The following is a 26,847-nucleotide window of genomic DNA, read 5'->3' as shown; positions in this document are numbered from 1 at the left end:
TCGAATTCATATCATAATAAAACCATAGACTGACTAAATCAAGCTTATAGATAAATCAAGCAAGGTACAACCCTAGTACACTACTACATGCCGAATGTCAAAATGTCTACTGTCTATGATCGCTATTGATTGGTCGACGAGGAGATGTGAAAAATGGCTGCTTTGCCTTCTCCTACTCAGGTAGAATTTAAATAAACTTTTACAAGTATTACTCTGTTAATTTAAAAGTTGATTCTATTTTCGCATAGTTAATTAATAGTTTTATCAAAAGCGTTCTTCAAAATCCAGAAATACATTTGTGTTATTGAATTATACTACATCAAAGTGTCTTAACGTGAAGGGATTACGCTGATCCCAGATAAATGAAATTTACCAGTTTAATTACAATTTCTCGATAGAATTTGTTCTGTATTTGAAAGTGCTGTGTTTTTTGTGTTACATTTTGAAAATATTATCGTTAACCTTTTTCGGTGTATCCCTTTTTTCCGCGAACATGGAATGTCATGGACAGTGTAGTAATGTCACACCCATTCAAAATATTCTTATAAAAATAATTGCTGCGAGATTTCATTCACTGATACAGTATGTGGCTTGAACCGTTGCAGGTGGCAGGGACCCACAGTGCTATATACGAAGCATATTATCACCAAGTAAGTAGTAATTTTCTTGGCTATGAATACTGTTAATATACTGTGCACGATTGATTCTCTCATATGATCGATATGACGGTATTTCTCCGCTGCCGGTCTGGGTACATGCAGATAATTCATATCTAAATGATTTTCATAATGAATGGACATTTATTACTCTATAGAATAGTTCACATTCATGGAACCTCCCATATTGTTATGTATTTATTTCTTATTGGATTTAATTTTTATTGATTCGTTTTCAGTAAAGTACATATTGATTGACAGTTGATAAAAGTAGTATTTCTTCCAAGATTTTTGCCATGAACTGCTTAAAATACAGTTTGATCCAATTAGAAAGTATAGGTACTTTATTATTTTGTGAGAGTTAAAATAGATTATAGGATAAAACTAAAGTAATTGAAAATAATGTTATCTAAGACAACCCTTCTTCATTTGTTTTTAATCAACCATTATAGGTTTAAGAGTATATATTTGTATGTCTGTCCATAGCATCTAGCAGCCAAACTGCTGAACTGTTATTGGTCTAGTTTTTTTTTCTTTGAAAGAGAATTTAATTGAGAGTGTTCTTAGCTATGTTTCGACTAAATGTTAAGCAGCAGGATACTGTTGGCTTTTTTGTAATCTGCTGACAAGATGATGGCATCAAGACATGTATGCATTTCTTAATTTTTTGTTTCAGTTTTTATTATGAAAGCAATATAATATAATGCAAACATTTTGCAGGTGGATCCAAATGGAGCGGGCACAATTCAGGCTCCCGAAGCTGCTCGCTTCCTCAAGAAGTCTCAGCTCAGCGATGTGGTGCTCAGCAAGATATGGGACCTCTCAGATCCTACTGGGAAGGGATACTTGGATAAAGTATGTTATTGTAGCACATTTAAATATTGGTAATCACTTATTATCATTTTACACTTCATTAAAGATAGTATATTATGCATTTAAACTAAACTTAAATAAAATAAATTATTAACTTGTACATACATATATATGAAATATGATTGTGGTGAAGATGTAATTTATTAGAAGTACAATACACAATAAGTTAAAAAGAGCTTACATAATAAAAACACTAAAAAGTTTGAGAGTACAACATCTAAAATTATGTACTGTGTGATTACAATCTAGGCTTTTAAAACCCCTGACTCAAATTATATTTGACCACAGTATTGATGATATGATAGTTATCTTAAGCTTACTCTGGGATTACATGCAAACTTGTCGTTGACATTATCATATTGATACTTGTCTTGTCACAATGAGATAACATCTCTGAAACTGTTTTACTTTTTCTCCATAAATAGTTTCTTTATGTTTTCATCTAACATTGGTATCACATTTTGTGTTTCCCTTTTTAATTGTAAGTTTCCCCGGTTTCGTCCTCAGCCACAGGTCTCCGGAGCTCAGGTTTCATTGTCCTACATTTTCTCCACCGCTTTGCACGGTCTTCACATAATATCCTTAATTACACCAAGCATATATGGCTTGATTTTCTCAAAGCCAGATAACTGAGGTTGCCGATGTGTAGTAGGAAAGTAGACTCTAGGCTCCGATGCACTATGGCGGCGTAAGGAACTGGGAAAACGATGAGACAGAGAATCAAATAGTATAGTAAACAGTTATTAGCTGCGGACGCCAGCTGTGGTGATAAGCTATCTGTTCCACCCCCAGCTATCTGTACCCCACGTATGTCATATCATACAAACTTATCATTAAATTATTATGAAAAAAAATCTCTGGCTGTATGTTTCCAGTAATAGAATTTGTTTTGCTAGAGCACCAAAATTTCGCAACATACAAATTAATAATTTTTCATTCAACTTAAGATGAAAGCTAGGATACATATATATTCTTTTAAGGTTATTCTTGCCACACAAAAGCCAGCATCACATTTTTATTAAAAAAAAAATCTTGACAAATAATGGCCCACGCATGGATAAAGAATTTTATTTTATTTATTTTATTACATACTTTAAAGTATTAAAAAGTAGTATAGTTTTCAAATATACATATACCAACCATGTTATTCATAAGTTAAAACATGTTCCAAGCTAAAATATATATTTTGTCTCTTTTTGTCAAATCCAAATATTGTAAAGTGTGATAGTGACAAGACATATTTTAGCTTAAAGAATACTTTATTTTTATGAATAAGAGGATTAGAACTTAGAGCTTAAATACAACAACCTATATATTATCCTAGAAAATATATAAGCTTAAAGAATACTTTATTTTTATGAATAAGAGGATTAGAATTATACATACAACAGCTTACATACAACAACCTATATATTATCCTAGAAAAAATATAAAGATTGTTTGTTGTCATCAGCCCGGATTGTTCGTGGCTCTGAAGCTGGTGTCGCTCGCGCAGACCGGCCGCGACGTCAACATGAGCAACATCCATATGGACACACCGCCGCCCAAAGTGGTGAGTACACCTCTCGGTTTCATTCTCGAGTGTGACGCTCGGAAGCCCAGGGTCAACCCTGTTTGGGTGCCGTGCTCTATCGACAATGTGGCCAATTAAACTGAATTTGAATTATTGTGTTTGGTTATGTAAATAACGTCCTTTTGATATTTATTTTTTTACCCAGAACTATAGCTAATTAAAAAAAAACTATATGATTTAAAATTATTGGGTATTTTATTATGATTTTTTGTCGTTTGACATTTTGTCAAAATATAATTATATGAAGATAATACAGTTTGTTTATGCAGAGTATAAAATGGTTCCCTATTTTTATGCATACAATTTTATGTTATAATTTAACACAGCGTACTTTTACTTATTATAATAATAGTTACGCACATTATTAATTTTACTTATTATAATAATAGTTACGCACATTATTAATTTGTCATAATGTTTTTAGGCACAATTTTTTTACGCATACCTACCATAAGCATAACAATTTTTAAGCATAATATTCTAAAGCATATTGGCGGCTTATAGGTGGCCCATGGCCCACTCCCTACGGCACCCTAACCTACTGCTACACTATAGCTTTATGCAAATCAAAATTATGGTAACATACATTAGTCTAAACTATAATTATGCTTATTGAAAAGGTATGTCAAAAAACAAGTATGTCATAATATTATTATGTAAAAAAAAATATGCCTAACTCGTTATGCTAAATTAAATTAGGATAAAAAAATTATGCGCAAAAAAGGGAGCCCATATAAAATAGCTGTGCTTTCTTGGCTGGTAATAACGGGTCTTTATCAAACTGAATTCTGACCATACTATTTGGTATTGCGATGGCAAAAAACGTTCGTAAAAAATCGTCTACTAAATACGTGGCCTTTTTCTGATTGGCCCGGGTCTGTGATATTTATCTATATATATGTATTTGTTATAAAATATAGTATCGTTGAGTTATCCCATAACACAAGTCTCGAACTTTGGGGCTAGCTCAATCTCTGTGATTTATCCTAATATATTTATTTATCCTACGTTAATAATCGGTTTGTAGCTAGAGTGTACCTAGTTCAAAGACAAGCAGAAGGTCAAATAAAGCCCTCGTTTCCTTCCCAATCCCAGGGTGAGATCCCAAAGGTCCCGTCGCAGGCGCCCTCGCCGGCGCCCCCCAGCGACTGGAGCATCAAGCCCGCGGAGAGGGACAAGTACAGCCAGCTGTTCGATTCGCTGCAGCCTAACAACGGCCTTATTGCGGGGAACAAGGTCAGTTTGTTTTCCCACCTTCAAATGTTTACACATCGAAGTGGTTGTGGTCCAGTGGTTAACATGGACGGAGGGCCTGTGATCGAAAGGTCCCAGTTTCGAATTGTACTCGTGCTACATGTGTTTGTATACCGTTCTGATTCATGTATGAACATGATTAATTCATGTATGAACACAATATTTTCTAAAGAAGACATATGTGTCTTCTTTAGAAAATATTGTGAGGAACCTCTGCACACTGGTTGACTGTTTATGTTTACTAATGTGTGCGATCACTTGCGACTAGACGCTGTAGGTAGTCGTAAAAATCATGTCGAATGCCTTTAGGCGACTTGAACAAAATCACCATCTCCGTCTGTCTGTTTAAGCTTCCTTTGTAAAACCAATGTAACGGATTTTCTTGCATTTTAGAAAATGTCTTCCCGTAGGTTTTTACATACATAATTGAACTCAACAGGTGAAAGGCGTGCTAATGGAATCCAAGCTTCCCCTGGACACCCTGGGCAAGATCTGGGACCTCGCTGACCAGGACAAGGACGGGATGCTGGACAGACACGAGTTTATGGTGGTGAGTGGACTAAAATATCTATGTTTTTACATTTGAGTCACAACATGTAATTATTTCCTTTTATTACAATTTACTGAATCTGAATAGGTATGAAACTGATAACTAGGCTCTGCTACCATGTTAGAAAAGTAATCGGTGAAATAAAACATCGGCCGAGATTGCACAAGATTATTATATTTTCGTTGAGAGCGAAAACGCAGTATTCAGCCTAGACGGAAGAGACAAAAGTCAAGATGACATTTTTTATTATTATTTTCGATTGCGACCATATAGTCCAACATTAACACGAGTGAGATCAACAATGTGCTATTTCTCTCGAGTCAATGGTAATGAGCGAGAAAGCGCAATATGTTGCGCGTCAAGTTTTTTGTAAAAATTACATTTTTTGACACAAAATTTTATTGTCGTCAGATCTTATTTCATTCTATGATAGATTACAAATCATGACATAATCATGTCATTTCTACATGAGCTGGATTTCCATACAACTTGGATTTACATATACCTGACATCATACATAAAGCGGATGATTGGGCCTTGTAAAACGTGAGGGACAAGTAATATAAACATTCTGTCTCGTTTCTTCTAGTTTATTCTCTTTCTTGAGCCAAACGAAATATATGACGAAGTTTGTCTGCGCAAATAAAAGTTTTCTATGTCAGGTTAATGATGCAAATGTCGTCCGCAGGCAATGCACCTAGTGTACAAAGCGTTAGAAAAGCACGCGATTCCGACCGTGCTGCCGGCGGAGCTGCGCGCGCGCCCCCCGCGTCCCCCCTCGCGCCCCCCCTCGCGGCCCCCGTCGCGCCCCCCCTCGCGCCCGCCCTCGCCTCAGCCCCGCCTGCCGCCCCGCCCGCAGCCGCCGCACTCCAACGCCAGTTTGCTCGAGGGGCTGCTGGATTTGTCCAGCGTGAGTATATAATATAGTTATATTATTTACTAGCTGTTTATCCGCGACTTCGTCACCGTTATTTAGTATAACGTAAAATTAGTCGTCTACCAAGACGCACAATTGTCTTTGCTAACTAATGTTGCCGGGTGTGCTCGTTGCGAATTTGTACTTATATTATGAGTAATACAAATATAGTGTTGAAGTCGAATCGCATATTTTATTAGCTCCCAACCTATATCTACAGTCCACTTGGGAATGAATCAAACTAGATGTGTGTCCCACAAGCGTAGAGTAGTCACTTTGAAATGTTTGTTCCAGCCCCCGACGGCGACTGCGCCGGCGCAGCCGCTGATGTCGGCGACCCCTCTCGTCCCGGCCGGCGGGGCCAGCTCCGCCGTGACTCTTATAGGTTCTCAACCACCTTCCGGACCTGGTGAGATATCTGTATTTATTATAATTTTCTTGTTTCAGTAGTTCACGAGCAACAGAGCAACTGGCTTACAGCCAACGTATAATGTTTTTGAGTTGCACAACTAAAATAATGAAATCCACTGTAATCCACCATATATACTGTGTTTGTGGGCGTCTGTCAGACTGCAAGGCTCCTGTGCACTTGGGCGGGGCATCATTGCTGAATGCCGACAGATAGATGGGCACAGATCACCACAACTTAAGTTTCCGATGGGCGCAGGCGTCGAGGTAGACAACGAACAAGATGGCGGGACGATCTAGACAAGTTTCAGCGTGGTTGGCAACAAACTGCTCAAGATCATTGACCTTCGGAAGACAAAAATGAGAGGCTTTTGCCCAGAAGTGGGACACAATACAGGCCATGAAAAACAAAAATTTCATACGTAGGTACAGTCGACCGCGTGTCAAGTTACCCCGCACGGAGTTTGCAATGAATTTGTATAGCTCGATCGACTGTACAAAATGACGACGAAAGTAGTCAGTTCTAGTTTCCGTGGCAGGTCCGACGTGGGTGGTGCCTGCGGCGGAGCAGGCCGCGTTCTCGGCACAGTTCGCGCGCGCGGACGCGGACTGCGACGGGCTGGTGTCGGGCGCCGAGGTCAGGCAGGCCTTCCTCGACACCGGCCTGCCGCACTCCACGCTCGCGCACGTCTGGTGAGTCACGCCACACCCAGCCAACGCGCTGCCATTACTATTTTTCCCATTTTAACAAAGTCAATAATGAATTTTACTATATGACTTTATTACATTGATTGCTCTGCACTGTAGTAATGTCAATTTTATGAATTGATTTTGGAAATGATTCCTTCCTCAAGTAAATTGACGGAATGTAATGACCGCGCGGCCGCAGCGGTCGAAACGCTCTGCGAACCACCCACAGCCGAAACTACTGGGCGTAGGAAGCTGATATTTGGCATATAGATTCCCTGAAGAATGTAGGTGAGCACTAAGAGAGAGTTTTTGGAAATACTACCCCGAAGGGGGGTGAAAGGGGTGAAATTCTTTTATATGAAAGTTATACACCGTTGAAATTAGTGATTTGAAAATTTCGATTTTAGTTGTTTACAACAAATTTACGTGTTTCAGACTTTTCTGAAAATTAACTCTCAACCCCTTTAAAAGGGAGGTGAAATATTGTATGAAGCTTAATACAAATTTCAAAATAAAAAGCTGAAAATTGATAAACACATTCTTCATCATTTTTCTTAAAGAATGACCGAGATTATACTATGAAGTTCACGCGAGCGAAGCCACGGGCAAAAGCTAGTACTATATACTATCGACATTGATAAACAAAAAAGAAAATAAAAGAATCGCCAATTTTGACAGATACACGATCCAGTTTACGTTCTCGTTGCACATCATGGTACGGAATTGTATGCATAATGAGTGAATGAAATCGAATTGGCGTATTGTTTTGTGGATTACCTATAATGGATCGTTATATTATCTTGATGGTACGAATTAGCCATTCAGATCAGTTTAGGTCCTGAACTCAATCGCAAGGTTTACACGAAGGTAGACGTTTGTAAATAAAGGATTTTTAATAAATTATGTGAGATGTGTGTTTATAGCTGTGAAATCTTTTTTCCAAGTTTGCTACTATTCATTCACTCGCGCGGTCGACTTAGTCTGTAACTATTCATTCACTCACGCGGTCTACTTAGTCTGCTACTATTCATTCGACTTAGTCTAGCTAGGAATCCGAGCACACCTAGTTTTATTACCACAAAGTTATAAGTTAAACAGATAAATATCCAAACACAAATACTAACAATAGACGTTCATTACAGGGCCCTGTGCGACACAGACAGTGTGGGGAAGTTATCCCGTGATCAGTTTTGTTTGGCGATGTGGCTGGTGTCGCGGGCTCTACGAGGGCAGCCGCCCCCCGCCGCCCTCGCCCCGGACATGGTCCCGCCCAGCTGCCGTCCACAGACACAGGTGTGTACTACGTTACTTTCTGTGAAAAAATATTTATTTGTATTGTGCAACAAAAAAACGTTATAGGCTGCAATCCCACTGCTTTGTCGACCGTGTTTTGACATGTATGGAGCTTTGATATATGTCGACGCACGTCATAATTAGAACCTATAGAAAACAACGGAGCGGCAACGCGCTACGTCGACGCAACGGAGCAATGGAGCCGAGCCCTTAGACAAGCACTTGTTCAGCTATAGTTTTGTGTCCTTAACTAATCTTTTTCTTTATTGTTTTTTGTATATTTGTGTCTGTATGTTGATCACAGGATTCGTGGCATCACAGCCATATACAAAAAAAGAGAGTAATGCAAACATTTTTATCTTTATCCTTACATAATATAAAACGAAGTCCTCTGCCACGTCTGTCTGTCTGTACGCGATAAACTCCAAAACGACTGCACGGATTTTCATGCGGTTTTCACCAAAAGATAGTGTGATTCCTGACGAAGGTTTAGGAGTATAATTTATTATGGTTTTACCCGACCGAAGCCGGGACGCTAGTTTATATCATAAAATGGTAAATTCGTTAATTTAGTTTTAATTTAAAAATTAAACTAGTAATATTTTTAGTGTTTATTTAGAATCGTTAAAAGACGTAACAATTAAGGGGAAAATATTCAAATTCCGTGTAAACTGATAAGCCATCGGTCGCGCCATTGTGACGGATCTGCGACTAATTGCCTGAAAAATAACCTTGTGTGTAAAAACTTTCAGTTTTATTTGTACATTTAACATATTGAGATTGTATATCGGTTTGTGAATTCAGAATGGATTTGTCTCAAGTGAGTTTTTTTTAAAACGTTTTTTTTTCGTAAAAATTTTCAGACAAACTGTTTTAATTGAACACGGATCTTTAAATATAAGCATACCAAATTTCATCAAAATTGGTTCAGTTGTACAGCTGTGAAAGCGTAACAGACAGCCAAATAGACTTTCGTTTTTATGCGTCTACTAGTATTTGCCCGCGATTCCCACGCAACACTTATTTTTTCCCTATATCCTTCGCCATACTTTAAACTACATGTATGCGAAATTTCCAGAAGTTTGATTGAGTAGATAGAGTGCGAAGAGGCAACAAACTTACTTTCGCATTTATAATGTTAGTTACGAAGTTAGGATAGTTAGCATAATATCATATAAATATATTAGAACAAAATCACACAGATTGAGCTAGCCCCAAAGTAAGTTCGAGACTTGTGTTATGGGATACTAACTCAACGATACTATATTTTATAACAAATACATATATAGATAAACATCCAAGACACGGGTCAATCAGAAAAAGATTATTTTCCATCATGGCCTGACCGGGGTTCGCACCCGGGACCTCTCGGTTCAGAGGCAAGCACTTTACCACAGCGCCACCGAGGTCGTCTCTGTATCGAAGTATGGATACTAACACACTAGGTGTGAAATGATAACACACTTTTTTGAAGTGGTAATTTTGAATATTCTTGAATATTCACATAAATGATCTACACAAGGCACCATATTTTACTCACACGTTTGTGCGTTTATATGTATGAGGCGGGTAATCTTCGAAACTACCGAACCGATTTCAAAAATTATTTCACCATTAGAAAGTTACATCATCCAAGATTGCTATAGGCTATATTTCATCTCAAAATTCCCACGGGAGGGAAGCCCAGGGTAACATCTAGTATTAGGTGTTTTGTAACACCGAGTGTATGCGATTTATAGCAATCTCTGGAGCCGGCACTGAACCTGGGACCGCAGCCGACGCCGGAGACGGAGGCGATCGCGCGCGAGGTGGACGCCCTCGCGCGCGAGCGACTGGCGCTGGAGGCGGACGTCAGCTCCAAGCAGAGGGAGGTCGCCGTCAAGACTGGCGAGGCTGACAGCTTGCAGGTGTGGTTCCCGCCTTACAATTATGGCTTATTCTACGGTGGTACCAGACTGATCTATATCTACATATCCTCTAGTTAATGTTGTAATACGAAGCGACTAAGGGATATAGAAGGATAAAGAAAGAAAAAACGTTTATTTGCTCAAACATATTAGTACATACAGCACAGTACAAAATATATAATAAAACAAACAAAAAATAAAGTTTAAAATATAAATAAAGTATAAAGAATTGATGATTGAATTCATAGGCAATGACGGTATTTAAATGACGTTTGATGTTTGGCAGGGAGTCAGTTAATGTTTAAGCGAATCCGGACCCTGGGCCGTTACAGCCGCGAAAGAAACACAGGAACATCTGCGACATGTGTTTGAAGCGTTCTTGCAATCCTAGTTCAATCAAATTTGGCGATTTTATTGTGTTTTTTTTTTTCAGAGCGAATTGGACACGTTGACGGCGACGTTAAAACAGTTAGAAAACCAAAAAGGTGAAGCACAAAAGAGGTTAAATGACTTAAAAACACAGGTAAGTTCTACTCCTTATCGTTTTACTAGATTAGCGGTGGATCGTCGTATAAGTTATGGACTTAGATGCCTGATTTCAAAACGTATATTTTTTATTTATTGAGAAAAAACAATAATGTTTGACATTCACCCTTTACTAAATCACTTTATTTATCATGAGAAAAAAAGCAATTGACCTAAAATTAATACTAAATTAAAAACACCTATTAAATTAATTTGACTCGACATCATCCTAAGTTAAATAAATAACAGGGTTAGTTTCAAACTTTTGATGTTAATAATTTGAATAGAGAATTCCGAATTGGATCCGTAGGTGGAAAAGCTCCGGTCCCAAGTGTCGGCGCAGGAGGCGGCCGCCGCGGAAACGGAAGCGGAGGTGGCGGCGAGGAGACAGGCCGCCAACACGCTGAAGGAGAAGGAGAGGACGCTGCAGCAGGACGTGGCCGCGGCGGAGGCCGACTGCGACGCGCTCACGGCGCAGCTGCGTCGGTCGGTGTTGGCCGTCAGCCAGGTATGTGACTGTCTCCCAGGCTGCTTCCACAGCTGTTAAGCGTCGAAGCCCTGAGGATTATCTGCGATCGAATACCTAGAAAACTGTAAAAATGTAAGATATATATATATATATATAAATATGTCTACTCGTCCGTCACCTATAATAATATTTCCATACAAAATCCCGTCCCAAGCCGACAAATCTCATACAAATGTGTTACAAAAGATGTCTGCCTTGTTTCTTCTAGTGTATTAGAATTACGCACTCTTTTGGGTCACCTCTGAAATGAAAGTCACTCCTTGCGTGATATTGTATCTTTTTGTATTATAGCAAAACAGTCATGTCATACTTTGTTTTTTCTGTGTTTTTTTTTTGTTGTATCTTGAATGTGTATGTGTTGTTGCTTTTTACAAATAAATAACAATCTATCCATACAGATCTCTTTCTTGAAAGAGCGAAATCGAAGATATGTCGGGGTCTATAGCTCTGTCTGTCTGTGACTCCGACGAAAGGATAATAATTTTGATCATCGCGCTGGATGGCACTCGGTTCGAAGAATATCCACTTTGTTCATTTCTCTACAGAGATGAGACTCAAAAATTCTAAAAAATAATAATAATATACACAAGCCTATTCAACCCAATAGCCCTATATGTTGTAGTATACATTATATTCCGTGGCGTGTACGCTGTGGATCGTGCCCCACAGCATTATAGATGAAACATCTCCCAAGGCCTCTGCATGTTGGACCCGGGTCCTCGTGCAAGCCTCTAAGGACCGTCAAACTTTTGAGAGATACAAATAATAATAATAATTGTTTATTTCGGCAATAAATGAATACCATATTAAGTGTTAGTAACAATGTTCTTAAAAATATGTTAGTTACATAAATAATTGTTTTATTAGTAGTAATCCAATAAAGACACCTCATAATTATTTATCTTCAATATCTCCTATATACAGACATAGCTTACAGTTCAAGCTGTTTGTCGCCCATTGAACTTTGGCGTTTGTGACTATTCTTTGGACTATACACCAATCCTGCTCTGTGGACTTGTGTGTTGACTCAGACCAGGTCGTGCTTTGTGGATGTTTAAAGCAGCCTGGGAAGTGAGTCGGAGTAGGACTTCGCAAATTTCTTGTTTGGTTTTTGTGTAGCTACCGTCTTGTTTTTTAAGAGTGCCAATGGATTTGTTAGGCTCTCCAGCGAGAATCTTTCTTACCCTCGATGCTTCGGAGGTGGATTCGATATTTGTGCAATATTTGCACCAAGTTTTACGACTGAAGGCTCCTGCGAGGAGGTGGTTTCTCAATTGTGAGGTTTATTCGATATCTGATCCATCTGATGATCTGAGCATGACGTCTCGTCTGAAACGTGCCAGTCAGAAATGTGGTTTAGTATCGTGTTTGTGGCTAGTGTGAGATCTATGATTGTCTGAGCTCGTCTGGTGGTAAAAGTTGGTTTATTACCTTTATTAATGATGTTGAGGTTGGTCTGGAATAGGTAGTTTGCAAGTACCTCGCCACGTGGTTTCGGATTGTCCGAACCCCAAAGTGGGTGGTGTGCATTAGCGTCTGTAGAGATGATGTGATTGTGGTGTTCGCAGTAACTTACCAGCTCTATGAGTTCAGGGGTAGGTGCTTCCGAGTCAGATGGTAGATAAACCGAAGCAATCACTGTATTAGGTATGTTTTTGTAGTCTATTAGTGGAGATCTTGATGGCCGTCAGACCTCTGGAAAATAAGTGTGTTAATGGCATAGCATTGAAATTACGGGGGAGATAGATGATCATAGATATATGATCACAGATACATGATCTGGGACAAGTGCTGTTGGTGTCATTTACGAGTATAATCTTACCTCCGATGTTGTTAAGGCCACATATGGTATTGCGTCTGATCCACTGCTCCTGGATTAGCGCGATGGTCTTGTTTTCCTCCAGCTGGTCTGGCAGCTGGTTAGCCGTTGCTTTCTGGCTGTGCTGGAGGTTGCTTTGGATTGCTTTAGTCATCCGGGTCGGGGTCGGTGAGGAGAATACTGTTCTCCAAACAAAACGCCAATTCCATATGTAAGGACCTAATACATGTAATAGAAGTGCAAGTGGACTAAGAACATTGATTGGTACTCGCAGGCGAACATAAAGATCAGCTACCTGGAACAGCAGCACCGCGAGCTGGAGCAGGCGCTGTCGGCGCTGCAGACGTCGCCGTCGGCCGCGCAGCTGACGCTGACGCCGCGCTTCCGCGCCGCCGACCTCGAGCGCGTGGTGCGCGGCGCCACGCCCAGCGACGCTCTGGTAACTGTGGCCTGATGGCGCGCCGTGTAGCGTTTCATTGGTGTCCGACAAATATTTTTTTTTTTTTAATTAAACATTTATACATTTAAGATTGTACTAGTACTTTACTTATTTATAAAATAGAATAATTGAATTGATTACTGTGTGTGCTACAATTTAAAAAACACTGATGATATCCCGCGGCGGAGTTCAAAATGCTCATGAAATTCACCCTATATGAATTTGTTATACGTGCCACACATGCTTGTTAACTTTTGAAAATAATATTGAGATGAAAAAATTCTGGAGTCGAGCGGGTATTGAACCCGCGCCCCTGTCTGTCCGGGACAGTGCTCTCGCCCACTGAGCTATCAAAACCTGCCAGTTCGGCGGAATCGATTCATCTTTTCATTCAGATTTTCATTAGAAACTAATAGGTAGTCTTAACTTATCAATAATGTTAGAGTACTCCACCGAAGGTCCCTGGATCGAGCCCCGGTCAAGTCATGAATGAAAACAATTGTTTTCTGATTGATTTGGGGTCTTGAAATGAAATCAAGGTATTTGCAATAGGTTGAGTCGAGTTGAACGAAGACTCGACCTATTTCTCTCGGTCTTGATCGATCCATCGAATCTGATTCGAACGGACGTTAACGTGTTTTTGTTATCATGTTTTGAATGTTGACGACAGCCTTCCTTTAAATTGTTATTTATGATTATAGCGCAAAACACGCGGGCTTTAAACTTACCCTGTAAATTTTGATTTATAATTTTAATTCGTCTCCCTCACTCATCTGAGCGTTTTCTCTGTTCTTCCTTCGCCGCTAAGCGTCGGAGCTCAGTGTCCGCCTTCCTACTTTTGTTCTTTTTATTTAGACTTTTAATAACATTACCTATTTTACAGGAGGAACCAGAGACTCGCAACGAATTCGGTACGATGAACGGTTCGTTCGGCGCGGACCCCTTCAAGGAGGCGGGCTTCTCGGCTGCGACGCCCAACGACCCCTTCGCACCCACACACGACAAACCTGCGCAGGTGCGTGCTTGGATTTGATTGTTTTTATTTTATTTCTCTGTTTCATTTTAAGGACGAAGTATTTTGTAGTAACATACAGTCTCATTTTCTCAGATGCATTCGGAACCGTGACCTTGAAAAGTCCACAAAACTTTAAAATTTTTAAGGCTTGATTTGTTGTTCGGCTGTGACGGCGTTCGTGAAAGAAGTTGGGAAAGACTTGCCCAACAGTGGGACATAAATAGCTTGGGAAATAAATTACTTCATTTTTGTAGTTTTTAGAATAATATAAAAGTTTTATAATATAAATTTTGCAGGACGGATTCAGTTCGGATCCGTTCGCGTCGAGCGCGGACCCGTTCGCGGGCGATGCGTTCGCGTCCAGTGACAATAAGCCCAGCAACGATGTGAGTGTTTCATTCCATCTATACAGTGGGCTGTGTCTGAACATAGGAGATATTAAAGAACAATGATTATGGTTTTTTTTTAGGATTAATAGAAGCCAAAATATTTTTAACAATTTTTGTCTGTATGTTTTTTCGTGTATCACGCAGGAACTACTGGATGGAATTTGATGTGATTTTCACAGTTGTATCAGCAGATGGTCTAACTTAAAGTTTGATATAGGTTTAATCGCGTTACGTTGCTTAGAACCAGAGATATTCATAATAATAAGTTATATGTGGAGGCACGAGATAAATGCCGACGGACCCGCGGGTAAAAGCTAGTATCATATATTAATGTGATCTGTGGGCGTGGATCAAGTCGATTCGCAGTGAGACGCAGCAAAACACAGTCACAGTGCGCCATTGTGACGCAAAGTGAGATCGTACTGATTGACGGACTGTGCAAATCCGGACTTCGCCCTCTGACGCATATACAGTTGTAATAATGACAATATTTTATGATAATAATATAACAAACATAATAATGACAAACTTTTGCATTTAAGATGTTGTTTAGGATACGACGTGAGTGCATTTCATCATCGAGTCTATTCAACTGAGACGCAACCAACGAACCAATCACATGTGCTATTGTGACGTAACGACAACCACACAACAATGTGTGACGGCGCCGTGTCTCACTTCGAATCGATTCGATGGACGCGAAGTGAAATTCAAACCGTCACTAAGTCCACAGGCACTCACGTCATATTCTGATTAATATTATAAATGAATGAATGAAAAATTATTTATTCAAGTAACCGAGACTCACAAATTAGTTAGTACACTAAAGCTATGTTGGTATGTATGATCTATATAAACGTGGAAGTCAGTTTGTTGTCTGTTTCGAATAAATGAAATGTATTGACAAGCAGGGCGCGTGGGAGAGCGACCCGTTCGCGGTGCTGCACGCGCCCGAGCGCCCCGCCAAGGTGCCCCCGCCGCGCCCCGCGCCCCCGCGCCCCGTGCCTCCGCACAAGGTAACCACACACGAGATACTTTATTTAACACATCACAAATTAACTAGTCTCCAATTAATCACATCAGATTGTTTTTCTTATGTCTAAAACAGAAAATTGTATTGAGCTCGTGTGACAGTACTATGACGTCACGATTTTTGGAGTCAAAATCTAAATCTGATCAATTCGAGTAAATACCTTTGAGTGTTTATTTTTTTTCGTGTCAAGTTTCATTAAACGATTCCATTAAACGCATCGACCAGACCTTTAGAATGAATAGAACAATTTTCCTGTTTTTAGATTATTTTGAAAAGAAAAATTAAAAACTTCTCAAAGCTTCCAGATATTTTAAGATTAATTGACTTGAAATAATATGAATATAATTAAATTCGACGTTCGAATCCCACAATGTTTCAGTCAATCAAAAAACGATTACACGCAAGGACAAAGAAAACTATATGGACGCAAGATTACCGTAGCCACATGAAACAGACTATACAAAAACAGATCACGATATATTGTGAAAGTCGGCACACGATGCGAGAGCGGAAATACTGTTCTGTTCCATTACTTATGCATATTTCAAATTCGCATTTTTCTTTCGTGTGTGAGCAAAATAGTAATCGCTATAATTATAGTTTTCTCTGTCTTTTAATACATAATAAAATAAATTTATTATATAGAAGAAACAGTTAAATTTTAAACCACGAAACATGTTTCAAAAATCAAACTCATGAGTAAATGAATATATCATTATGATTTATTTCACACGCGATTTGCGATGTTTTCCCTTGATCGAACTTCAATGACAAACAAAAAGTAAACATTACGTTATGATTTATGAAACATATTCTCGAAAATTCTAGTTTTAAGCTAATGTTTAATTTTCAGATTATTTTTGTTTCCTTTATTTTGATTGTACCCACGTTTATTTGCCCCCATTCCCCCCCCCCTCGCCCCCTCACCGTCGTGCGCATGAGGTTAGCTTTTCTAAAAAATCATTTATGTTTTACGCTGCAGATAAAGTAAATGTACGTAGATGTTTTAATTAGAGAGTGGCATTCTGTTTTGTTTCTTTTTGTTTGTGTTTTTGTTCACTACAATAGTCGGGCTTTACTTGGCATGATCAAAATTACAAAGCATTATGCATACATTTTTAACGTATTTATTAAATAAACTTAATATTTAAGGTCCGTGCACACCGAATGCGTATGCAGGACGTGCGCGGCACTATGAACAGAATTTTAACGCATGTATACACGCGCATATGCAAGCATGCGTTATTGTAATAAACTATACAATCAAGCTGCGCACGCGCTGCATAATAATATGCATTCGAAGTGCACCGAAACTGTTTATCTTAATTTTGAAAATTGTGTAGTATTTTTTGTATTTAGTTAGAACATATTATTAGTTAGTTTCAGCTCGTAATGGTCAATAGATTTTTAGAATTGAATGAAAGTATAATCCTAGTTGCGCAATAGCATATTTTAAACTCAATATTTTACATTCTCTGTTAAAGAATGCCATTCTCACAGCACATACGGACTGATGTCATATGGTGGTGATATATTTTTACTAGCTGTTGACCGCAACTCTGCCCGCGATAGCCTATATTTGACCTCGGCTAATTTAGCGGGTTTACCCGTGAAAGCGTGACAAATAGACTTTCTTATTTCTAATATTAGTATGGAAGAATGGATATGGATGAAGCTTTGACTTTACTTTTATTAAGCAAAATTGGTATTAGATTTTGCACTCAATTCCTTAGACATAAAGTTCAGTTTTCTATGACGATAATAAAATCGGTTAACAACACTTTTTTGATATGACATCAGTTGATATCACAATTATCTTATGCATTGTCGCTTCTATATTCCTTTGTTTGCACTGTTATCATGTGGCTTCATCTTCATGCATGATAAATGTTATTATTATGGTAACCGTTTTTGCTTAGAATATATCCTGATGATTTACTAGACTGAGCAATTCAGGAAAAATCAAAAATCAGCCTTAATCTTACCATTATAAGATTCATTTTCAAGTGAAGCAATTCAGGGAGGACATAAAGACAGAAAGCCACTAATTAGAGAGGGATATCTGTCCGCAAGCTTTCTATTTGTATTTCCCAGCGGAATTCGAATTTGGTAATTTAAATCACTTGAAATTAAGTCTTATAATAGGGGTCTCTTAGGGGGGCTTTCATTTGCACCTATTTCTTACTAGAGTCTCGCCCCGGCTTCTCTCGGGTAAAGCTATGTTACTTCTGAAGGTTTCGTCTGTCTCTATGCCAAATTGTCACAAAATCGGTCCAGTAATTTTTGGGTAATCTCCGAAACTACCGAACCGATTTCAAAAATTCTTCACCATTAGAAAGGTACATTATCCAAAATTGCTATAGGCTATATTTTATCTCAAAATTCCCACGGAAGCGAAGTCCCGGGCGACATCTAGTCAGAAACAAGTGTAACTGAAAACCAGCCTTAAGTTTACTAGAATAAGATAAATTTTCTTGTTCGTAAGCAAATATGACTACCACACCCATAACAAGAGTTCTACTTGCTTGACCAAAACAATAAAGAAAATCAAACATCCGTAATGTTTGATTTTCTTCGTTTTATACAATCAATCGCACGTCGAACTACCATAGAAGTATATACGACGGTGATAATGGTGGACTTGTAGAGATTATATATAGCTTGATGTGCTATCGACTGTACTAGCTGTCTGCTTAGACTTGTAACTATAAACTAGTTGCCCGCATCTCCTTCCGCGTAATCTACGTTTGAGCTCCGGTCATAAACTATAATGTTGTGTTTCTCTAAGAAGTTTTTGTAAGTGCCTATTTTTCTTACTAAATACTTTGAAAGGATACATATTGTGTACCGTTGCATTTAGCTAAATTAATCAATAAATAAATTTTCCAAATTTCATGAAAGCGTGACAGACAACAGATAGACATACAGACTTTCGCATTTTTAATATTAGTGTGGATTTAAAATACGAATGTATAGATAGTCGAAGAAGCTCTCCCTGTCAACATCCGTTCACGAGTTGACGCTTGGGTCAGCCTCAGTATTGCTCAAGCACATAGAGGCTATATAGAGGTCTATATATCAGAGTATTATTGTATATTTTTTTTAATTACATAAATTTCATACTAAACTTAAGGCGTTTACATTCAATTTAGTTTATAATTGCATGGCTTTTTATATGTTTCAGTTATTTATAACGCTTTTGCTATTTAATCCCTTTTCCATTTACATTTTATTATTTATTTTATTCTATTTATTTATATCCTTCTTTTGATAACAATAACTATCTGTATAATACAATAATATTTCTATTTCTATATATCATGAGTACACAACGTTATCCTTTATATCACAACAAGGCATTGGTCTTCAAACTAAAGAAAGGAAGAAAATCAAAATACTTAGATAAAATAAAAATTATATATATATTAGATTTATATTAAGCGTTTGTTTGTTGATCAATGCATCTAAAATATTTTTTTATAAAACATACCGTTGTGTGCTCATATCACCTCACCAGTCACTAACATGCTAACCACGGTCGTGTGCTTCCCCCACATTGCAGCGCTAAGGATCCAAGATGGCGGCGTCACGTGCGTACAATCTATACTCCCACCCCCCAACTAGCTAACCCCCTCGCTTTGTTCGTCCAGACCCGCGCCAATTCGTCCATGGACTTCACCGAAGACCCCTTCAAAGACTACAGGTACGAAGACCCCTTCAATATCGAAGACCCCTTCGCGGACGTCACGGACGCAAAGATAAGACCGACTTCTGTAGCTGGATTTGAAACTGATGATTTCTTCTCACCCACTCTGAATGGAAACTTCCCGAAGCCGGAAAAGAGGAGCGGACGCGTTTCCGCTCCGCCCGTCGCTTACGATCCGTTCTCGACGAGATCTGACCACAAAAGTAGCGCAATCAGTACTCTACCTGAGACAAATGAAAATAACAACACATGGGCGGCCTGGCCCAACGATAACTGGGCCACAGACGACGCGTGGTCCAAACCGACGCAATCCAAGGACGTTTGGGCCAAACCTCAAAAACCAGACGCCTGGTCGACTAGTAAAAACACCAACTCCTCGTCGAGTGATTGGAAAACGGACAACTGGGCGAATAAATCCGAAAACTGGGCCACGGACTGGGGAACAGACCAGAATAAGAACTTAAACGAGACATGGCCGTCGAATACGCTGCCTTCGAAGAAAGAAAAATCGCCGAAGCCTGTCAAATACGCGAAATCTTTGGTTAACACGATAGGGGGTATTGGCAGGAGTAGGCACAACAAGGAGAAGAAGAAAGCAAATGTTGAAGGTCGGAGTACAGAGTTCTTGCCGACGGAGGAGCAGCAGTGGCAGTGGGCCGCGGAGGAGTCGAAAAGATTACAAGCCGAGGCCGAGGCGAGAAGGAGACAGGAAGATGCTGAATTGCAACTAGTTTTAGCTATATCAAGGCAGGAGAAGTGATGGCGCGATCAGTGGTCTATGGTCTGGTCTACAAGTCGGTGAGTCGACGAGTCAATGCATTTTTTTTTAAATTTGAGCAATCGTCCTCTTTTTGGAATACGATTTTTTAGTTCGCATCGATTGCACGCCGCGAAACTGATATTGGCTTCGTTTGAACGCGCGTTGTATGCGTTGATATTATACGATGTTGAATTCGTGTCCAATCAGTGTGCGATTTTATATCAGCCGACCAATGGGAGGCAGGAGTTTGAGGTTCATTCTGCATTCCACTTCATACAGGGAGAATCTGTAAGTCTGTATATGTATTTATTCCTAGATTCGTAACTATATTTAAAATACATTGAGGACCTGAAATGGAATCGCCATCTGTTTCCCTGAAAATATTATGAGTGAAAGAGATGACGCTCTACAAAAGTACTATTATCACAATGTACGTATATATAACCTGTACTCGATTTGTATATATTGTAAGATGTACATATAGTAGGCTTACAGTTAACTCTCGTCATTTATTGGAACTAAAATATATCGCTAGTCAGTTGGTTAAAGCAAATTGCGGGGTCTAAGAGCTCCAATCCGATGGAATTTTGCGGTTGCATACAAAAAGTAATTGTTCAAATCTTTAATATTAGAAATAGATACATACAGTTAACGTAGCCTTTGAGTTTCACATCTGTTGGCTCAGTTAGGCCGGTACCGCTACTGTGATGCTGGTATTCCAGTTGTTCTTGGTCAGCGGTGATCCCTTACCATCAGGTGATCCGTTTGCTTGTTTGCCGTCCTATACTACAAACTTATCTAATGAGCTGTGAGTTAATATACTTTTTATTAGGTATATTGTTTGTATATGGATCAATGAGGAGCCAAACTTGCACTAATTATATTAACTTCAGATCGTTACGAAATATCGAAACGAAAATAATTTTATATATTTTATTTTAGATTTAAATGTTTCATATATTTAAATTTGCACATTTTGTACATTTTCTTATGTAGCAAGAAAAGCTACATTATACAACTTTAAATAAGGTCAGTGAAATTAAAATGGCTGATGATTATGTACTAGAAATGATGTACATTCAACAGCACATAAAGTTAACCTGCATGAATCTCTATGGCGCGGTAATAGCGGCGAGTTTGCATTGTATTCGGGTAGGTTCGTGTGCCGTTGAATATACTTACAAGTCGTTTTATTATAGAAAGGCACGAAATAATAGGCACGCTAGGGTTTCGTGAATGATGATTTTTTGTATGCAACAAGCAATTTGTAAAAGTGTATTATATTGTTCGCGAGGCCTAAGCTTCAATGTGTATAGTGTAGGCTTAAATCGAAGAGATCGCGCGGTGAAGTCGTGACTTTTTTATATCCTTTTTTAATAAAGAAATTTACATTTAGGTTTTGAACATGATGAAATAGCTTTTGAATAGTCGTATATTTTTGTAATTCATTTACTTTAAAGACACAGCATTCAAAATGAATCATGCGATAATGTTTATTTTCAATTATTATATACCTGTAGGATTTGTTTCTGTCGGTTGGGTTAGTTCTTGCCGTATTTCATAATGACATAAATCACGATTTCACCCCGTCCAAATATTGTTATATTTCATGAATTATGAATAAATTATTTGTGTCCTTATAATTTATAAATTGTGTCTATGAAACATTTGTGTGTCTCCTACGCACGAATGTACAGTATATCTGTCTCTTTCTGGCCTTCTATAGTGCTCTTAATGTTTCTTACATTTTTAGAGCGAGAAAACATGAAATGAGACGCTTCATCGTTTGCCTTGTGTTTAAAACAGTCAATTGATTTTTGCAATATTAAAAAAAATCTTATTGTTATTCTAATATTCCTCGAATCGCTCGAATATACTATTTACTGCCTATTTAGACATATCTAATAAGAGGCATTTTAATCACACAAATATTACCTAGTGACTGAATATACGGTCAGAGGAAGAGGCGCCGTGAAGATGTTAATGAAAAATGATCCTAAATAATACCTACAATAAGATCTTGTTTGAAAATTTCTCACTTAACATATGTATGATGATGGATAGGATGATGAATGAAAGTTTACAAAGACCACGTTACTTATGTAATTAATATCGACACAACACTGTTATATTTGAAAATAAATTTATTTAATTGTAGTCTCGCAATTTTCAGTTGACACATTTTCGGTCAATTGTATATTTTTAAATTGTGTATACTTTATTATTGGTTAGTTAGCTTGTACGTTGTATAAATATTTGTTTTGTATAAATTCCATTGGATGCGTGTGGAAGTACAACTGTATTTGTTATTATGTTGGCAGAATGCTCGATGCGAGTACAAACGCATGGTACTTCAATATAGCCAAGTATTGTCGCAACAGTCATTAATATTTCATTAAAATAATGTTTGGCTTTGAGACCACAACATGGAAGTGACCACCTTTAAAAATGTGGTCCCTTCGTCGGCTCAGACCGACTTCACCCGAGTGAGCGTTAAATAGCTGAGCGATTCAGCTCAACCTTAAGTATCACTATTACCCACATAATAAATTACGCCTATAGATTTCACTTCGAAAATGCTCAATTTAAACTAAATTACACGAAAAATTGTCAAGTCTGGGCGGTAGCTTAGCGCGGCGTGTTATTATCTGTAGTGCCTTCTGATTCACTGTTCTTATCTCTTTCTAACACTAGTGAGCGGACTTGTGAGTGAAGAGAACGTATGTAGCTTCGCATTATCAACGATATATCTGTCGTGGTTCGGTTCAATTGTTCGTATTACATGTAATATTCTAGAAAAATGTGCAAATGATAAATAAAGGTGTACATTTTTAAAATTTCTACCATTTGGTAGTTTTTAAGTATTGTAGAACGACAACATTCGCTTTTGTCGTACGCACGGGCTCACGCATCGTATCCAAAACAATAATAATAATATGTTACTGCACGCTCTTGTGGGACATTTGATAAAATTAAAAAAAAAACTATCAGTAAATTTCGCATGAAAAATGTCTCGACAAGTGGCTGTTAGGGCGAGTTCACACCGTATTATGAAAACAAACGGCCATAACTTTAGCATTCATCGTATATAATTTACATTAAAATTGACCACTCATACAGCTAGTTATGGTACAGCGTGGACTTACCCTAATACTGGGTTTTCACATGGCTATTTCTTGGTTTGCGTGTTGCGGGCACATCTACGTATAATTGTACTAGTTTAGAAGGTGACCGATACATGGACACGAGACAAATCTGAGCAGTGTACGTCGGCTGCAAACTCTAACTCTAGTAGCCGTGTGAAGCCAGCATTAGATAGTAAGTAATTTTATTGTAAACAATGTAATGTAATTAATACCAGTGTGTTTAATGGGTATTATTATAAAGTTGTTATCTCTTTCTTAGGCGCTGTTAATTGAGGCTCGCCGCGCCGCGCGGACTATCGGTTTAGTTCGACCAAACGTCCTTGATACTTGATATTCTCCATAGACTATAGATGACATAAGATATGTAGAGTAGGTGGTTCATTATTTTATTACGTTGTTGAAATTTATAGAAATGTCTATTTTTCGCTAAGCGTTCTCAGTCAATTGATATTCTTGTATTTATAATATTTATTTTTTAATAGTGAAATATACTTATAGTCCAGTCCGCGCGGCGATTCGATCCGATCTGTTATCAAGTATACAATATAATGTATGTAATTTTCAGTGATAGCGGAAATAAATCTTTAAAATCTTGACGTTGATGTGTATATGTGTATTTAAAGCTAAAGATGGGTCGAATAGTTAGGTGTACGGTAGTGACGGTGCGCGGCTCGTTCGGCCACTGGTTTGTACAAAGCTTTAAATTATATATTGTAGCTGTAAGAACGCAAAATCTCATTGGCCATGTGCGCTTCATTAATTAAAAGATCGAGATGGAACTAGTCGCAATATGTTCGAGTGAGACTACGTATCAAAGAATGTTGAAGTTAAATCTAAATAGTTTCAAAAATATCAGTATTATTTCGAGTCCGCGCGCCTTAGCCTATAGGTTAATGAATTATCATTATGCAAACTGTTGGTATGTTACGTAGGTGTGATGGGCTTGGATTTGGGCCTCGTACTGATAGGACGAATTAGATGCTTATTTCTCAAGCGCCACATTACTATTCCACCAAGCAGAATTAAAAAGTATTTTCAAAAACCGACAATTAAGTTGTCTACGCCACAAAAAAAAACGAGCTACAAAAATACGTGTTTGTCTTATTGAAAATACTTTCTGTTATGGGGGCCATGTTTCTGAAAATAAATGATTGATGAACTCCTCTGTTCCATCTTGTTACATTCTAATTAAATTACGGAAAATGTTATGTGGTGTGAGAGTAAGCGGAATTAGGTGTAGGTAAAATAGGACGAAATGCATTTTACGAAAATTAGAAGACCCACTTATAACACGCATCCGTAGTCCCCATCACAACCGTTGATAATCACAATAAAATTAATTGTTAAAAACTTGGCATTTAAAGATTGCTACTGGATGCGAGAAAGAGATGCAAATAGTTGCCCAGTGCAGTCTTTATTCAAGCATATTATATAGATTTAATTATTAATATTTTGCATTGATCGATGTTTGTTAATGTATACTTATTAGCGATTTTTATTCACAGCTTTTTTAAATGCAACGAATTTAATACTTTCAAGTGTCAAGATTGGTTGGTTCTGTTTCTGTGAAACGGGAGTGTTGCTCTACCGTAGTTTTGTCTTTGGATGCTAGTGGTTGTTGCAAACTGAAGTGGATTTTATATCTGTATTCTTAGAGTTGATATTTCATTATATTGTTTGAATTTATTTTTGTTAATGTAACAGTGATTCTGTGTTTTAGATCAATTTGTATAAAGTCTAATTTAGTTTGCAGCATTCCTAGCGATCTTGAGACTTTGAATACGTGTTATCGGGCCTATTGTACATGATTGTGCTGCCGTGTTAATGTAAGGAATTGTAACTTATGAATATGTGTAATTCTGTAAAGATATGTAGCGAATAGTCACGAATATCCTATAAAAAGCACGATCATGTTTGAATCGGCCATAGACTATATAACTTCTTAGATATTTTAATGACATTTTTGTTGATCTATATAAATGAATTTAATAAATATTAATTGTGAATGTATTCTGTTATAGTGTTCTAAGAAGTTATCATTTCTATGATCTATTAATTATCTGTTGATGTTTCAATGTTTACGCCTTAGCCGCATTCATATTAAAAAAAAAAAGTGGCATGTCTTCTTCACTTATTCTAATCATTGACATGTCGCGCAGCCATAATATCTTATTTATCATAAGAGGCTAAATAATTATATAGTACAATGTATCTCATATCACGTTTAGTTCGCTCAGGACATATTTGTTCTAAAAATACAATAACTATGTTATAATCAAAACTTCTTGTGATTTAGCGTCGTAGATATTCTGTCTATACTGTATACATAGTGACGTCCGGGGCTTTTTTCATAATACCATTAAACCATAGAGTTATGTGTAGATGTGTATACTGTAGCGGGTTGTGAAAAAGGCCCACGACTATATGTTCGTTTAGGTTCATAGTGTACAATATAAAAATGTCCAAAAGAAAGTCCCAATTTTCCTTTCACAAATCCAAATTTTCATGTAATTTTGAAACTGTTGCACGTTTTGACGCGCTGGACATTATGGACCTAAATAGATTTTTTAACGCTGCAAAGTTGTAATGTTAGCTTATGATGTTATAACTGGTTGACACATATCGCCTGTTGTCTAAACGTTCGTTGCGTCTTCGCTTCTAGTTCCGTTGTTAAAACTAAAAGATCAGACTGCATTTTTTGAAAAATATTTTATTTTCTACTTTAAATATTAACTGCGGAATAAATGTGTACCTACGCTTGTGTTACGCGATATATAATGTAAATTGTTTTGAGCACGTTCTAGATAATTGCAAGGTTAGAGAAATTCTACTAGGTACTTATGATAAATGTTTATATAAACAAGTTGTGTACGTTTGTAATAATATATAGCGTGTACGACCAAATAATATAATGAATGTCGGTACTCCGAGGTTGCGATGTGGCAACACCTAATTTATAATTTCAATTTTGGAAGGCTGTGTTTTGTTGCGACATTTCAGTTTTTATCGTGAAATAGTTTTGTGAGCTGGCAACACTAGTCGCTTTTCAAGCGCCAGATTTATGATACAGAGCGTCGAGTGTAAGTTGATGCGTGGTAGGCCAGCGAACTAAGTTGTAAGCTATTGAAATTCTTATTTTGAAGCGTAGGTGGCGCCCTCTTCACATCGACTTATACTTGACTATATAGGTTGGTTTGTCTAAAAGGATTATTTTGTATTTAATATAAATTTGAAATGTGAGCCGGTTGGGTACCATCGTTCGTGCATTCGTCATTACCTGCTGACATGTATTCACTGTAATGAAACTATGATATTATATTAATATGAAAACAAACAATTCCTGAGATAATAAAAGGAGAAATAATA

The 26,847-nt window shown here is 37.9% G+C and overlaps 1 protein-coding gene and 1 long non-coding RNA gene across 3 annotated transcripts; one reads left to right on the top strand and one right to left on the bottom strand.

Moving 5' to 3' along the window:
* The first annotated feature begins 106 nt into the window (after positions 1–106).
* On the top strand, positions 107–26,847 carry Eps-15 (Epidermal growth factor receptor pathway substrate clone 15). 2 transcript variants are annotated; one of them, XM_053759081.1, is made up of 18 exons: positions 107–180; positions 606–650; positions 1,377–1,511; positions 2,983–3,081; positions 4,198–4,338; positions 4,796–4,906; positions 5,595–5,816; positions 6,117–6,231; positions 6,770–6,923; positions 8,063–8,213; positions 9,953–10,120; positions 10,554–10,643; positions 10,956–11,153; positions 13,268–13,432; positions 14,316–14,447; positions 14,744–14,833; positions 15,748–15,852; positions 19,520–26,847. In XM_053759081.1, exons 1-18 carry the CDS (start codon positions 154–156, stop codon positions 20,333–20,335), a joined length of 2,964 nt encoding a protein of 987 aa, XP_053615056.1. In that variant the 5' UTR covers positions 107–153; the 3' UTR covers positions 20,336–26,847. The 2 variants fall into 2 exon arrangements, with proteins under 2 accessions (XP_053615056.1, XP_053615055.1); XM_053759080.1 differs by having other exon boundaries at positions 15,745–15,852.
* LOC128677918 (uncharacterized) lies at positions 11,096–14,440 on the bottom strand. Its single transcript, XR_010370158.1, has 3 exons — positions 14,305–14,440; positions 12,751–13,443; positions 11,096–11,236 (listed from the first exon to the last, which is right to left on the bottom strand). It is a non-coding gene; the product is annotated as an uncharacterized LOC128677918 (long non-coding RNA).

Source organism: Plodia interpunctella, chromosome 18 (genome assembly GCF_027563975.2).
Source record: "Plodia interpunctella isolate USDA-ARS_2022_Savannah chromosome 18, ilPloInte3.2, whole genome shotgun sequence".
Lineage (NCBI taxonomy): Eukaryota > Metazoa > Arthropoda > Insecta > Lepidoptera > Pyralidae > Plodia > Plodia interpunctella.
The sequence above is the reverse complement of the archived record's forward strand: the minus strand, read 5'-3'. Positions and strand labels throughout refer to the sequence as shown.

Excerpts from the sequence above, each read along its gene's own strand:
- Eps-15 (XM_053759080.1), top strand. The coding sequence starts at position 154 with ATGGCTGCTTTGCCTTCTCCTACTCAG. Across the intron at positions 651-1,376 it reads ACGAAGCATATTATCACCAA|GTGGATCCAAATGGAGCGGG; the intron begins GTAAGTAGTAAT and ends AACATTTTGCAG. Across the intron at positions 4,907-5,594 it reads ACAGACACGAGTTTATGGTG|GCAATGCACCTAGTGTACAA; the intron begins GTGAGTGGACTA and ends TGTCGTCCGCAG.